Source organism: Phoca vitulina, unplaced genomic scaffold (genome assembly GCF_004348235.1).
Source record: "Phoca vitulina isolate PV1807 unplaced genomic scaffold, GSC_HSeal_1.0 scaffold25, whole genome shotgun sequence".
NCBI lineage: Eukaryota > Metazoa > Chordata > Mammalia > Carnivora > Phocidae > Phoca > Phoca vitulina.
In genome coordinates this window covers 28,703,604-28,719,873 of record NW_022589728.1, presented here as the reverse complement: position 1 = coordinate 28,719,873, position 16,270 = coordinate 28,703,604, and the positions used below count along the sequence as shown (strand labels likewise).

Genomic DNA, 16,270 nt, shown 5'->3' with positions numbered 1-16,270 from the left:
AACCTCACTCTTCAATGAAAACTGAAATAGTATTTCGTATGTTTTTCCGACATAGGAAGATTTTTCAACTACAAAGATCAAAACAAAAAGTATTTTCTATCTCAGAAAATTTAATCTGAGGTCTTCTAATCTTTGAGTCTTTCTCGTTATCTGCTATTACATATATATGTGTGTTCATATATGTACACACATTATACACATACATACTCACACATACACGTTTGGCTTTGGCACATTTTGACTGTTAGAGAATTCAGTGAGAAAGACTATCTTTGTTTTCTTTGTAACTACCCAACATAGAGGTGTTGAATGCATTGGCTAACTTTTTATAGGCAATATATTAATAAAATAAAAAATTACTATGAATGCAGAGTTTCATTTCCATTAATACTGTGCATGGAGCATATTCTTAGTGACTACGTGCTTCTAAAAAGACTTTGTGATAAAGTCAGTGGAAAATACAATATAGGAATGAATTACCTAAAAATAATTCCATTTGGGTTGGTCAAGAGCATTTTGGTGGGATGGACTTTAACAATCACATGGTTGGTACAGATATATTCAGACATAACTTTTATCTCTATGTGTAGGGTCCTTGGGATTTCTGACTGCCCTCCATTTTTTATACCTATGGCTTCTTAGTCATCTAATTGTGAAAAATTAGAGATTTGGCAAAAGAAAAGTGCTCTAATACAAACAGGGACCAATGGAAAAGAGAGAAAAAAATGCCATCAAGGCTTAGAACTGGGTAGAGGAGGATACTAATAGATTGAGATCTTGACCAACTTCAAGGGCAAGAAGTGAGGCCTTGAGGACAGAGGCAAGCTTGGGGCCCTTACCCCGGGGTGAGCAGCATCTGGACAGAGATATTTCAGGGGGAGGATCTGGTGGTCTATAGTTTCAAGGAAAACCATGCACTACACTGGGGATGAGACACAGACCCTGAGAAGGAGGAATCACCAGTCCTGCACCCCTCCCCACCTCCAAACCGTGGAGTTAAGTTACCTAAGGCTGTTTTCCTGGGTACGCACCGTGGACTAAGGCTGGGAAATTTTTGTAAAAGGGGATCCAAGAGAGGGAGAAGAGCACTAAGGTATTGAAGCTCTTTTAGTGCTCTTTAGTGCAAATCTTTGGTTTTAAGTAGCCTAAAAGCAGCAATTTTTACTTGAACTAGCCTGGCTCCATGTCTACTGAAGACCTACACGTGCTGGGATGTTGCAGGTTCACACGCAGTTGTCCCCTGGAACTTCTGCTAGAATATGTGGGGCGTGGAGGGAGGAGAGGGAGGGAGAGAAAAGAGGAAGGAAGGGAAGAGACGGAGAAAAGAGAGAATTTAAAAACCTATGGGAGAAGTTACCTTTCTTCTTTCTTCTGCAGCCTCCAGTTTTTTCTGGATCTCCTCCAGAGACAGGTCTTTCTTCTTCGGAGAAGCTAAAGTTCGTGGGGCTTCTGAGATGGGAGATGGTGGCTTCAGGATCAGCTCAAAAGCCTGGCCAGAAGCACGTTTGTTGATTTGCTTCACTTCCATATCTGAGTAATGAATATTTGAGAATGTTAAGCATACAGAGCAGTGAAGCAGGGGTTTATTTAAATAATTTGAATTCTGGCAATTGCAAGTAGCCTTGTTATTCTGGCCAATAGGAATAAATGCTGCCTGTGATTATTTGTTCTACATTGTTTTGAACATACAAGACCTCTTTCTTTAGTATCATTACAGATATATTCCAACAGAATAAATATTTACAGTGTTGGGAGATTCAACAATATCCATAGGGAGTCGAATAATGGCAAGCCTACTTAGGAAAAAGGAGCCTGAATTGATTTTAAACTGAACTTTATTTTCCTTTTGAATAAACATGAGCTTCACATGAAAATAAAGTAGCACAGATTTAGATTTATCTTTTGAAAATTACCATGGCTGGAGGCATTTTTGGGCTAAATGGGGAAGAAAAAAATAACAAAGGTTTATTGGAAATTTGACATGCTCTACCAATTCTTCTAGGAAGCAGTGCACGAGCAATGTTGAATTTATCTATTTAGCTTCTAAGACTCAGCTTATCCATAACTTCTGACTTTCTTTTTCCCTTGTCTTCAATCCCTAAAGCTGTAGAACCTGTCACTGTTTTCCCTGTCTTCCTAATACATTTTGTGTCACCTCGAGTTTAGCCCTTAATCACACTGTGGTCTGCTTACTGATTATCTGTATATTGTATGTATGTTTCTTCTTGTCGGCTCTAAGTTCCTCCAAGGAGAGGCCTGTTCTGTATTTATCTTTGGAGCCTCTGTGACAACACATAGTAAGATATTAGAATTCCAGGAGGAACGCGGCTGGATGACTGGTCACAGCTGTATCTAGCCGAGGAAGCATCTGTCCGGTTTATCTGTTGACTGAATGAACCTACACAAAGTGGGCACTGAGCCTGCATTCTAATGAAAGTTTTGGTTGGAAACTGAAACCCTTTCCCCTGAAAGACATTGCCTTGTGAAAGGGTTAATTAGCGTTTATGACACTTGTGCTGTGTTAGCATAACTTGGGAAGGAAAGAGCCTCTGAGTCCTGGGCTAGGCTTTAAAGACACCGAAGGGGTAAAGTGCCACAGACGCTTTCAGCTGGTCTTTAATGTATGTCTTTACACATACGGAAAAGAAACATGATAAGCCGACAGTCTATAAGCAAAATATACCTCAGCTCTGACTGCTACACACAGAACTCTTTCAAACATTTTAATTACATTGACTGAATTAAGCGAGGGTGATATCATTGGCAATGACAGCTAGCATTTTTGAGTGCTTACAAGCGGTCAGGCTTGGTGCTAAGCGTTTGACTTGCATTAGACCATTTAAACCCTACACCAACTGTGCGAGGAAGATACTAGAGTTAAATAAGCCTCAGAAAATCTAAGTTACTTGCCTGAGGTCAGGCGGATAGTGGCAGAGCCAGGAAGAAAAGCAAACTAAGTAGAATGAACTTGGATAAATCCAACGGAAAGTGTTGCACTACAGTGAAGTTCATAGTCATGCCAATTCTTTAGGCTTTTTTTTTTTTTTAGTTCTCTTTATCTGGGGCCTCAGTCATAAGTCACTTTTATCATGGGAACTTGTTAGCTTGTTGACATGCATACTCAAAATATGGGAACTTTATGAAGACTATAATAAGGGGGAAACAGTGATGGTTGTTGATTTTTTTCTTTTGAGTTTCCTAAGTATAAAGCATTTTCTTGCAAATTACTGTTTGGTCTAACTAAAGCTTAGCATATTATATTATTTGCAAAGAAAAGCTTTAGACATGTTGTCGATGTTGATATGCTCGATGTGGCTTCTAACAACCATCTAGCTCTGTTTCTTAAGAGATATTAATGTGCTGTTGTTAGCATCAAACTCAAACTGTTTTAGGGGCACCTGACTCGCTCAGTTGTTGGACGTGTGGCTCTTTCTTTTAAAAAGATTTATTTATTTATTATTTTAGAGAGAGAGAGAGCACATGGGGGGCAAAGGGCAGAGGGAGAGGGGGAGAGAGAGAGAATCTCAAGCGGACTCCCTGCTGAGTGTGGAGCCCGACATGGGGCTGGATCTCACGACCCTGAGATCATGACCTGAGCCAAAATCAAGAGTCTGGCGCTTAACCGACTGAGCCACCCAGGCGCTCCAAATGTGTGACTCTTGATCTCAGTGTTGTGAGTTTGAGCCTGATGTTGGGGTTAGAGTTTACTTAAAAAAAACAAAACAAAACAAAACAAGAAACCCTCAAACTGTTTTGAGCAATAGGCAATCAATAAGACCAAATAGCTAGACACAACAAGTCAGTAGTGAGATCTACAAAATATTGATTTAATTCTATCAGGAGCTGTGAGAGAGAAACAAGTGTATCTAAGCTTTTCCAAATGATGTTAGCAGGAGCATTTCTATTGTAGGCAACTCACCATCGTAAGTATAGATGTTGATGTTGCGAGGTTCCGGGTAAAAACAAGAGCAGATCAGTGACAGCATGGACAGCTCCTTCATTTTTTCCTTGTAGGCTAAAATAAAAGACTTGAGATTAGTATCTTTCATTTTCTGAGTTTCCTCTTAATGCTTCTTTTCATCTAAGTAACAGTTACAGACTCTTTCAGAATGAATATTGCCAGGGACACGGCTTCGCAAAATATAAGTGAAAGAGAGATTGAAACAGGACTCTCAAGTGCATATTCCTTATTACAGAAGACATAAATGACACATTATAGCAGGTTAGATAAAAAATGAGAGAAAGGGAGTGAGAGAAAGAAAGGAAAGTCAGAGGAATTAAGATCCAGCAGGACAGGGAGCAGAGACAGAAAGGACATGGAAGAAGCAAAACCAGACAAAATTAGCAGAGAGATAGGTCCATCCGAGTACATGCATATGTAAGTCTACTGGACATAAGTATGATTCAGGAGGTGCCCTTTGCTGCTTCGGCCTGAGTGGCCACGGATTCAGTCAGAGACAAGCAGAGAACCATCAGGATATTCTCAAGTGGATGCATCCTGCAAGAATCTATGTTTCTGTTTCCTCTTTATCCCCGAGTGCACTTTCTTGTTGCAACTTCTTTCCACACACCATAAAGCTAGATCTGAGATCTTATAAGGCTCTCCTTTCCTCTGCGGAACCCGGTTTGGGTGCCCACCTTGCCAAGGAACTGTAGGAGTTCAGTGAGTGATCTCCCTCATCCTTCACTCCCCCTCCCTATTTCATTTTTCCCTCTCTCTGTCAAGAGGCCTCCCGCCCAGGTAACTTGGGAAGGCATCTCATCAGTGCTGGTTGTCACCAGGACAAGAGAGGACCAGATGGAGATAAGGAAGTGAAATCTTCTCACCATTGTTGATTATCAATAAATTAAGAAAAATGGAAGAGAAATGATAGGTATACTGTGCACTAACTTGTGGAAAAATATAAACAAATGGCGATGCCCTAACATGTTGAATCTCACGGGTAATGGTTCTCTTTTGGCAGGGGCTTCTGATCATTATGGTAACCCAAGGAAGGGTGAGTACCTTGGGAAGACAGGAATTCCCAGAAGATTAATTTGGGGCATTATTGACAAATCCATCTTTTGTTGGCTAACAGGAAACAGATTTAAGACCCATATGTTTTAGAGCTACAGAATGCTAGATTCAGAGGGTCCTAAAAGATCATTTAGCTAAGAGTCCACCCACCCCACCACCAATTATGCAAATGAAACTGGCACCCAGAGGCTAAAGTCACATGTGGCCTCCAGATAAAAATGCAGTAAATCAATCAATATCAAGAATGCCAAGAGGCCTTCTTCTGTTTCTACTTTTAGGATGAGGTTCAGTGTGTCAAGGCTGGACATACTTGCATATCAATGAACCACATGCAAAGATCAAATATTGCCATATTGTATATGGTTCAACCTAACACATCCAGAGGGTCACTCTAAGAGAATTTTTCTCCCTGTTTAGCTTATTTCCTTTAAAATAAGCAACACAATTTGCCTTTTGCCGTAACAGTCCTGCTAACACCTACTATGAGAGATTTCATTGGATGCCTTTGGAATTTTAGAAGCCTGAAACCATATTTCTTTGTCTTATTTGTTTATTTAGTTAATAAAATTGTGTCACTTATAAAGGTCCGAGCAGGTCTTTACATGGATGCTTAGTGTGAATCACAGTTTCTGTCAGAGAGAAACATTTGGTGGTTTAATACATTTAATTCCATGAAGAATAAAACTCAAAACAGCTAGTTTTTGTAGGCAGGTGCCTTTTTTTTTTTAATAAGAGAAAGCAATATGGTATCCAAAATATTTTGAAAAATTAAGCACATGTTAGGAGCATGTTAGAGACACCAACTTTATTAGGGAGGGCCAACCCAAAAATAAAAATAAAATAAGATTCTCTATCTCATAGAGCAGTAACAGATTAAAATAGCACTGTAGAAGAACATGAATTTCTACCAAAAAGAAGACTCCTCAACATCTGTCTTCGGTTTCTTGGAAATGAAATTCAATAATTTTTAGTAAGGCCACTGCTCTATTATACTTGATAGGTTAATGAAGGCAGAAGATGTAAAGGTTGTCAAGGACCAACACTTTAGACCCCTATGTGTAATGTTTTTATCATGACTGATAAAAAGTTTGTTCTTTCCTCTCCTAGGTGGTTTGGGGACAAAACTCAATTGACCTCTGTGGTCAGTGATTACTTAAGAGAATCCTTACATTGTTTTTATTGAGGCCCATGACTCTCCATGGCATGAATATACCCAGTAGCAGCCATTGCATAGATTCTCACTCATATAGTTGCTCTGAATCCTAGGGAGCTCCTTAAAACCACTTGCAACCAAAGTCCAAGCACATCTTGACTCTTTCCCTACAACAAAGGCACGCTCTCCAGTGAAGAAGGGTTTCCTGTTCACTTGGTACAGTTGCCCAAACTTTCCCCACATGGCATTGCCTTTCCTAATCCCCTCCTCTCATCTAAATTCTTGCCAAAATGTCAAGCCCAATTCAGATCCTCCCTCCTCAGGGTTTCTGTTTCTTAGCGGTGCTGCCCACATTGATCTCCCATTGCCCTTAGTTGGCTGTACTACACAATCTTGGTTATATACTGTTATATGTGATTCTATACTGTCTGAGGCCAGTCACTACTGGGTTTTGATGTGTAATCTTTGTTTACAAAACTATAGGCTCTTTGAAGGTAAATGCTACATCTTACTCATCTACGAAAAAATTCACAGCACAGGTCTGGATGGAAAAGGAGGTTATTGCTTAATAAATCATTGTTGGCTAGCTTGCTCATTGATTTTAAGTCAATCTCTCAATTAACAAGTATTTATGATCACCCCACTGATGGGCAGGAGTTTCTGTGAGGCACTATGGAATTATAAAGAAATATAATAGTATCCTCATTCTCAAGAAGCTTTCCAACCTGGGAAGTGGAGTATATGGATATAAAAATATGGAGTATATGGATAGAAACACGTGCAAAATAGGGTGTCAAATGGAGGTACAGGTGATTTGTGTTGGAAATTCAGAAGAACCTCAAAGCCTTGATGCTATGGGGAGAGTGGTCAGGAATGGCTTTACAGTAAGGGTTGCCAGATTTAGCAAGCAAAAATACAAGATGCCTACTTAAGTTTTAATCCAAAAATTGCATGGGACATACTAAAAAATCATTCCTTGCTTTTCTGAAATTCAAACTTAATTGGGTGACTTGTATTTTATACAGCAACCAGAGCAAATGGACCTGGATGGTAAAGACTGAATAGTGTTAAGGAAAACAAGGAAGGGAGAAGGTATGTTTATTATTGTTGACATGGAAATGGGGTTCTGAAGGAGCTTTCTGGAAGGCTTTTATGGGTGGGCAGTGAGTTGAGTTCATGCAAGAAATGATAACTCAACTATAGGGAGCATCATTCACTTCATTTTCATGGACTACACGACAATGAGGTTTTCAGGAGTTGTGTCCTGATAGAAAGACTTCCTGGAGGTCAGTTTTGCTCTAAGATGTTGGGTAAGATGTTTTGAATTTTTGTTCATGTGAAAAGGTTATGACTTAAGATATTGTGTTTACATTAAGACAACCATAGGTATATATATATTTTTTACCAGAATGTCAGAATATCATGAATTTTCCACATGTTACTTAAAAGAAATTTAAGCTTGAGTGTTCTGTTTTGAGTCCACTCTCAGGAATATTTCCGTGGGAAAATATGAGAAGCACAGAGGTGAGAATGAGTGAGTTAGCTAGAAGTCCTGTTTGCTTGCATAGTTCTGATTGAAGCCCATTAATAATATCCTCATTCACTATCAGAATTTGGCCATTACAATTATCTTAGCAAGAGGCAGCCTCTGAACATTTGGAAAAGGGGGGTTACCTGATGAAAGACTCTTCCTTGAAAGATTTATCTAGTCATTTTATTATGCAGGAAGGACCCATTACAGGAGATACACTTAAGACACAACTGAATGAAGTTCAGCAAGTAATGTGGTACGGCTTAAGAAAATAGTAGGGAATAGCAAAGGGAAAAGAAAGGGAAGATAGATACAAGAGACCTTATGAAAGAAGAATAGATAGTAAACAATAACTGTATTTGGAGTAAAGGCAGAGGGAAGAGGGCAAGAGATCTTTATAGATGGGTGGTTAAGGAAACTTTCCAGACAAAGTGTCACTAAAGCTGAGTCCAGTAGGATAGGTTGGCCTAGCAGAAAATAGAGTGTGGGTTGAAATATATGGAATTTGGATAAACATTTTTTTTTAAAGATTTTATTTATTTATTTGACAGAGAGAGACACAGTGAGGGAGGGAACCCAAGCAGGGGGAGTGGGAGAGGGAGAAGCAGGCTTCCCGCCGAGCAGGGAGCCCGATGTGGGGCTCGATCCCAGGACCCTGGGATCTTGACCTGAGCCGAAGGCAGATGCTTAATGACTGAGCCACCCAGGCACCCCAGGGTAAACTTTTTTTTAAATCAACAATGAAAAATCCCAAGCTAATGTGAAGGCTATTAGAAATGTGCTAATAAGATTTCACTATTGATATTTCATACTTTGAATTGACAATCCTGTTCATTGGTTTTTGGAAGTTGGCATATATTATTTTTTTCATTACACCCCAACACCAAGTAGAGTTCTGTGCATGTTTGTGAGGATGTGGGAAGTAACAGGTAATTCCATATAATCTTTCTCATAGTTGGTTGCATTTGCTATTAACTATTAATGTTTGCAAGTTAGTGTATTTCTCTAGTGAACTCATTTAAAATTCAACCCATATGATGTATAATGATTCTATAGCAATACCCATTTAACCTAATGATCTAAGAATGCTAATTGTTTTTCCATTCTTCCAAATGGCTACAATGAACTATGAATCATGGTAGCAGTTGCTATTTGGGTTTGGAGCAAAAAGAATGTATCAGGCACCGAGTTCAGATATTTGCATGCATTTCTCATTTAATCCTCTCAACAATGCTGGGAGAAAGATATTATAATTAGACTAGATTTACAGATGAAAGAAAAAGATGCAGGGACGTGGAGTAGTTTGCCCAATATCCAACAGACCATAAAGTGTGGAGTTCAGTTTGAATATAGGTCTGTCTGACTCTATGTGCCTTCCTTGTAATGCCATTCACTTCCTCCAACAATCTGTTCAGATGCATTACACACATCTTCACCATCTACATATTGTTTTTAACAAGAAAGTGATGTATGTTACTACTGCCTTTGAAAATAAAGAATCCAAGACATTTTTCTCTTTCCATTTTTCTTTGGCATTTGTTCTTTAATTAATTACCACATGTGACTTACTGACTACACAACTGTAGGTTAAGTACAGAGATTTACAGAAAGAAAGGTTTTTTTTTTTTTTTTTTTTTTACTTGTAAGTTTTACTTGGATAGTAAATATTGGTGCAGAGATGGCTAGAAAACTCAGGAACAATTTCTCAAAAGGAACTGTGAGTATATATATTCTTATATGACTGAATATATCCTTATACATTCATATCACAGCTAATGGGATAAGTGGAGAAAGTGGCAATTATCTAGGTATTTTACGGGAAAAAACCCCTTTGCATCAGTTATTTGGATATTTTAAGAGTGGTATATTTTGTCTGGCAATTACCTGAATTTTCTCATTTTTTTCTTTTTCCTTTGTGTTTGTGTGTGTGTGAATCTGAGCAGTATTTTCTTCTTTGAAGAACGAAGAGCACCAAGGAGAACAGTACAATCGGTACTAGAGATTTAATAGTCAGATTAGATCTTCGATTAGATTAGACTAAAGCAGCAGAGAGGTTAATTGCACTTAGTAAAATATGAAATAGACAAACACATATATAATTATTTTCCTACTCTTCTAAATATGTAGTCTCCACATAGATCAGAATCAGTGAACTTACAGCTCTTTCTTTGGCACCTTCTTTTTCCATGTCATAAATTAAGCTCCTCATCCTTCTTTTAACTTGATTTTGGCCCGTGTGTGTGTGTGTGTGTGTGTGTGTGTGTGTGTGTATGTGTGTATTGCGTTTGGTAGTTTGACTGCTTTGGGGTCCTAGAGCCTGAGGTCAGATTATTTTCTAAAAGTCAAATCTATCATCCTATTTAGAAATACTTTTGGGTGCTCTATCACTGTGATTTTCTTCTTGAAAGAGGAAATAGATGAAAAGGATTTTATTTAAAACACTTGTATACTATATTAGCTTGAATTTGGACCTTAAAAATGGTTGATGAATATAGTTGATGAATATGTAATTGAAGATTCAACATTTACATGAAAAATAAATCTCACATTTTTGAAGATCTATTTTAACATCCCAGAAGATCACTGATATGAGGTAATGTTCTAGATATTTCTGCTACGATGATGTAATGTTAATTGGCTTAGCACAAAAATGGATTCTGTCTACATTCATTCTACCCACCTCTCCTCCACCAAAATTATGGTTTCCTAGGATATAATGACCAGGGAGGGTTTGAAAGACTGATGTTTGAATAGCTGAAACAGCATACTTTTCCTGCAGGAATAGATATCAAATCAAATTAAGGGACATTTAAGAAGGTCAAAGCTATACAACCCATCCCTGGGTTGTACAGAAACATATGAGGCTCTTAAATTTCAATTTGATTGATTCTTGGCAAAGCAACTGTGACAAGGAAAAGAAATTGGATGACTTGAATCAGTCCTTGTGATAAAAACTGTTATAAGAGCAGTAAATTGTACCCATCTGAGACCTCACCTTACCCTTGCTTCCAGTTAAAGCTCCTGCCAAGTTTAATGAGAATCCCACTATATCATGCAGGGTTTTGTCCTTTTTTTCTTTCCCTCTAATGAAAGACATTCTTACAGTCCTACATGAAGATTAAACTACACTGGTTTACAGGAGTAATGAAAGCACTTTATTCTGTTTATATTTCAAGACTTCATTGCCCACCTAATTTTGAGTATGAAAGGATATTTTTTCTTAGGCCCTCAACACTACCAGGTAGTATGAATAAAATGATAACCTAAAATGATAGCTAGATGGTTGGGACTTAAGTGAGAGAGAGCCGTCTCAGACACTCAGGAGAGTCTGTTCATCTGGCTGAGTAGAGTTCTCACACAGGAATGACTCTTCCATTCCCTGTAGCCTCCTGAGCTGGAAGCAACTGTCATCTGAGGCTGCCATGATGTTCTCTGAATTATGTCTGCAAAATGGCTTCTTCTGGCATCTAAGTAATTTAAATCACTCGCTGTTACTTTTTTTTTTTCTTCCCATTACTTTCTAATTTTTTTGGGGTGAAGACTGGAAAAATACTTTCCATCCATTCTTTTTTTTAGAAGTATTGGGCTGCCCATTTTTTTTTTTTAAGATTTTATTTATTTGTTTGATAGAGAATGAGAGACAGAGAGCATGAGAGGGAGGAGGGTCAGAGGGAGAAGCAGACTCCCTGCCGAGCAGGGAGCCCGATGCGGGACTCGATCCAGGGACTCCAGGATCATGACCTGAGCCGAAGGCAGTTGCTTAACCAACTGAGCCACCCAGGCGCCCCACTTTCCATCCATTCTTAATTCAGCCAAAACTCACACTTCCTATCCAGACTAATTATTGCATTTGTGGGCTCAATTTCTAGAATCAAAAATATTTTGGTTATCAATGATAATGATACCGGTTTCCTTTCTCACTTTGTTGTAGTGTGTGGCTTTTCTCCAGAAAATAAGACCTGGTTTCTACTTCATATGAATTTTAGAATTAAGTTTGTGTCTTGTGTCTTTGCATTGCCTAAAATGGTATGAAACTACAAATACAGTAAATTACCTACTATGTTCTCAGTGAAAGCAAGAACTTTCAGAAATGGAAAATGCAAGACTTTTATCACAAGCGCAAAATAAAAACAAAACAAAACAAAACAAAAAAAACCTGTCATATAAGATTCGGATGACTTTATCTTAGTTAATGGGCCAGTTGACTTTTTCCCTGAATGGACAGTGATTTAGATACTAAGGATACAGAAAATGAATCCAGAGAAAATCCTATCTGTCAATTACAAGATGGGGCTGGTTGTCTTCATATAATGGAACACACTAATTTATAGAAAACACTGTGAAGAAACAGTAGGATTAAGCAGAGACCCCACAGCAATTTGTGTGACAAGCCCTAGACGTTAATCTTGATTGAATTCCTCTATCAGTCTGAAAAGTCACTAAAAGTTGAAAGCATATTTCTTGAAGAGTTTCTATGTAAACTTCTACTTCCTTGGAATGGTGTAAAGTTTCTATGTATTCAAAAAGCTCCATATTTTTTTTTTAAAAGATTTTATTTATTCATTTGACAGAGAGAGAGAGACAGCGAGAGAGGGAACACAAGCAGGGGGAGTGGGAGAGGGAGAAGCAGGCTTCCCGCCGAGCAGGGAGCCCGATGTGGGGCTTGATCCCAGGACCCTGGGATCATGACCTGAGCCGAAGGCAGACGCTTAACGACTAAGCCACCCAGGTGCCCCCAAAAAGCTCCATATTATTGTTTTAGTTCTGAGTGTGTTCTACAAAATACATGCTACTTAGTTACTAGCATCAATCGTGAATAAAAGTATTTTACCTTGGTGTCACTGCCAAATATTTCTTAAAGTTCTACCAGATAGAATCTTTATCTGGTTAGTATACAAACTGCACTCATACTGGTCTCCCTAAATGTTTTCTTAGGAAATAAACGGTTTATAAATAATTAATAGAAAATAACTATTTCAGACAACGGCCACAAAAACCTCATAGAAGGGCAAGCATTTTGCTTGCTTCCAAAAACCTAATGAGAATTCCAGGATCTCATTTAATGAAACTTTGTAAAATGTACAGTATGTAACATTTACTTAATAGCACCCTAAAAAGTCAGATTTTTAAATCACATTCAGTAGAGTTTTATTTCAGCCTTCCATTCAAAAACCACACATTACATGCTTCTGTAATTGGTATAGCGAATGAAAACTGAATAATCAGTTAGTTTTTCCCTCTGACTGAAAATAAATCGTGACTTTGCTAGTCACACTTAACGTGCCAGTCACCCTATATTATGGAGAATAGAGTGAACAAATACATCTTTTAAAAAATAGGAAATATAAATATTGTTAAGGTTTAGAACTATCTGATATTTAAAAAAATTACTGTAGTAATGTTATTCTTGAGTAGCTCTGGGAGGAGAGGAAGTAACAGAGCCTTGGAGGTGAGCATGAAGCACCTTAATGTTACCATGTCTGCAGTGGGATCTTCAGCGTCCATTCTTGTTCTCGAGGCATGAAAGAAACCCTTCAGGTTAATCCAGCTAGAGGACAGAAATTGCTTTTTTGTTATGGAAATTAAATGCTACTTCCTCAAGATCTGCCAGGTAAAAACTCATTTTCTGAAATAGGATTCATCAGATCATACACTGGAACTTGAATTAGTATAGTTTTCTGCAGGGAATGTAAAGCAACATACAAAGCGAGTATGTAACACTCTTGAAAGCTCTGCATTCTAGTCAGCTGGTGTCATCGCTGCTACAAACAGGATTACAAATATAAAAGACAACTTAGTCTAAGGCAACTGGAATCACTAGCCACAGCATTTTAGACTTGGAAGGAACACTTGAAATCATCTATTATTCTTATTTTATAGATGAAGAAATCAGATTAATAACCTTTATTGCTTTGAAGGCTCCCTTAGGGGGTGATCGGTGGTGGGGTGATGCTGGTGGCAGGGACAGAATGGAAAACAGAAGTGGGAAAGGGGCGTCCTAAATGAAAGTGATGGTAGGCTTTTAATAAATCAATGTCTTTCTTCAATATCAAAATCTTAAAAAAAAAAAAGTAGGTATGGAGTGAGAGTCAAGAGCCCAGATGTTGGAGCCAGATTGAGTTCAACTTTTCTTTTCTTTTTTTTTTTTTAAGATTTTATTTATTTATTTGACAGAGTGAGAGAGAATGCAAGCAGGGGGAGTGGGAGAGGGAGAAGCAGGCTTCCCGCAGAGCAGGGAGCCTGATGCGGGGCTCGATCCCAGGACCTGGGGATCATGACCTGAGCGGAAGGCAGAGGCTTAACGACTGAGCCACCTAGACACCCCGAGTTCAACTTTTCTCTCCACTAAATGTACTAGCTTCGTTTTATGCTACAGACTGGTATTTCTGCATACTTGAAGTTGTTTGCTTCTCTCACGTAGCACTTACCCCCTAACTGTAGCTGTGTGGATAGTTTCAAAATGGCACTAGTTAATGGCACGACTATGATTGTGTGGTTCCCTGGCAAAATTAAAGAAAGCCCTACCACCTTTATTCTTAACAACAGCAGGTAATCAACTCTCTCTATTCAAGGAGAAGAAGGAGCCAAGGGAATGTTTCCTCTACATTTATATGCAATGTTGTTTTCTTTTTCCCCCTAATGGAAAGAATATGAATAGGAGCTGAAGACTTATGCTCTCGCTCAGGATTTTTTCAACTTTAAACAATTTATTAAACCTGAACAGGAGTTTATTTATCCACAAAATGGAGACAGGATATTGTTGTAAGGATTGAATTAGGTGTGTGCTGGGAAACTGAAATGCTGTACTGATATAAGAAATTGTTAGTGAAGATTCTTCTTCTATCAATTGATCTATATTCTTGAGGGACCTTTTGAAGTTTTACCGGGCTTGGCTATAGTGAGATGTTGTGGAACACTGTTTTGTACAATTCTGCCAGCTTCTCTTAGTTCATCCTTATCTCATCGAGTCAATGAACACAGTCAGAGCTCCTACGATGTCCAAGAGAGACATAGTGGTTAATCAGGTGAACTCTGGGATTTGACTGATTTGTCTTAAATCCTGTGTGTGACTTTTCCTCTCTCCCTTTCTCACCTGTGAAAACGGGGATGATAATACCCCTCGCAAGTGTTTGGCATAGTCACAGATCCCCGCAGAGTTAAGTACTCAGTACACATTAGCCTATAGTAGTAGGGTTATTGCCAGCCACAGAGGTGCTACGGGGGAGACAAAGGAAGTGGAACATGGTTCTATCCTAAAAGCCCTCAGCATGGTTGGATCGAAGACAGAGAAATGTCTGTAGAAAACAGGAAGTAAGAACAGCGCATGATGAGGAAGCTGGAGTGCAGGGAAGTGAGCACTAGATTTGAAACCCAGCTCTGCCCCGAACATTTGTGCCCCACAGCAAGTCACTTAACTTCCCCTGGCTTCCGCTTTCCTTTCTTGTCAGGTGGGGATAATGAAACCTGTTTGGGGGTTGCCATAAAAATTAAGTGGGGAAAAAGAGCCTAGGGAGGGGGCGCCTGGGTGGCTCAGTTGGTTAAGCGACTGCCTTCGGCTCAGGTCATGATCCTGGAGTCCCTGGATCGAGTCCCGTGTCGGGCTCCCCTGCTCAGCGGGGAGTCTGCTTCTCCCTCTCCCGCTCCCCCCTTGTGCTCTCTCTAAAAAAAAAAAAAAAAAAAAAAAAAGAGCCTAGGGAGGACATGAGACATGTAGATGGCTCATGTGTAGTAGGGAAGCAATAAATGACCAGGAAGATGTTAGCAAAAGGTGCTATTTGATGATATATGGCCAATTCCCACATTTACTGGGAGACAGTAAATCTGCTATAAGAGTTCATAGGAAGGAAAGATCAAGGAAAGCTTGACTTGGGGAAGCTACTACTATTTGCTTCAAGGAGAGCAAATCCTTTCTCAGAAGCAATTCTTAGCTGACGACCCTACGTATTCCCCAGTCACTTCTAAAATTTAGCAGAAGTGATAAAACGTGTAGTTTTCTGGATAGAAAAATTTCAGGGCTATTTGTTATTTGTCAGGAGTGACGGTTTCCCCTTGCAATTAATTTAGATGCATAAGCTTTCTTTCCACCAGGCAAGCAGGACACAAAGTCCTGTGTTCTCTGCAGGATACATTTTTCCGCATTTCTTCTCTTGGGCACATTGTAACATAGCTCCTCGCAATTTGTAACCAATACAGACTGCAACTGTGAACACTCTTTTAAGATTTCATTTTAAGAAAAATTTCAGTGAGTGAAATCCAATTCTTTCAAAGCTACTTAATTTAATTTCTTCCATGTTAGCCCTGAACTTAGAAAAAAATTTTCATCCTAAATACGGAGTTTCATTTTCTTTTCTTTTTTCTACTCCTAGACTTTTTTCTTTTTTTAAGCCAAGTTTTTGGTTGATAGAGAGATGCAGTTCTTTTCTCTTTACTTTGTGTTTGGCTAGGTATTTCAGAACCCTGCTAGATTTTCTTAAATGAGGAAATGTCTACATTTCCTTTAAAGCTGAACTTTCCTACCAGGTGCAATGTATTATGAACTTGTGAGGATTTACATTGTTTTAATGCTTTC

General features: G+C 38.8%; 1 protein-coding gene across 1 annotated transcript in view; it reads right to left on the bottom strand.

Annotated features, from left to right (window-relative positions):
* The window catches only part of STMN2 (stathmin 2), a 48,981-nt gene that overhangs the window by 19,673 nt on the left and 13,038 nt on the right, over positions 1-16,270 (bottom strand). The window contains exons 2-3 of the mRNA XM_032421553.1: positions 3,920-4,015; positions 1,358-1,530 (exon numbers count right to left, since the gene is read on the bottom strand). Coding sequence (XP_032277444.1) covers positions 1,358-1,530; positions 3,920-4,015 — 269 coding nt within the window. The remainder of the gene's footprint in view (positions 1-1,357; positions 1,531-3,919; positions 4,016-16,270) is intronic.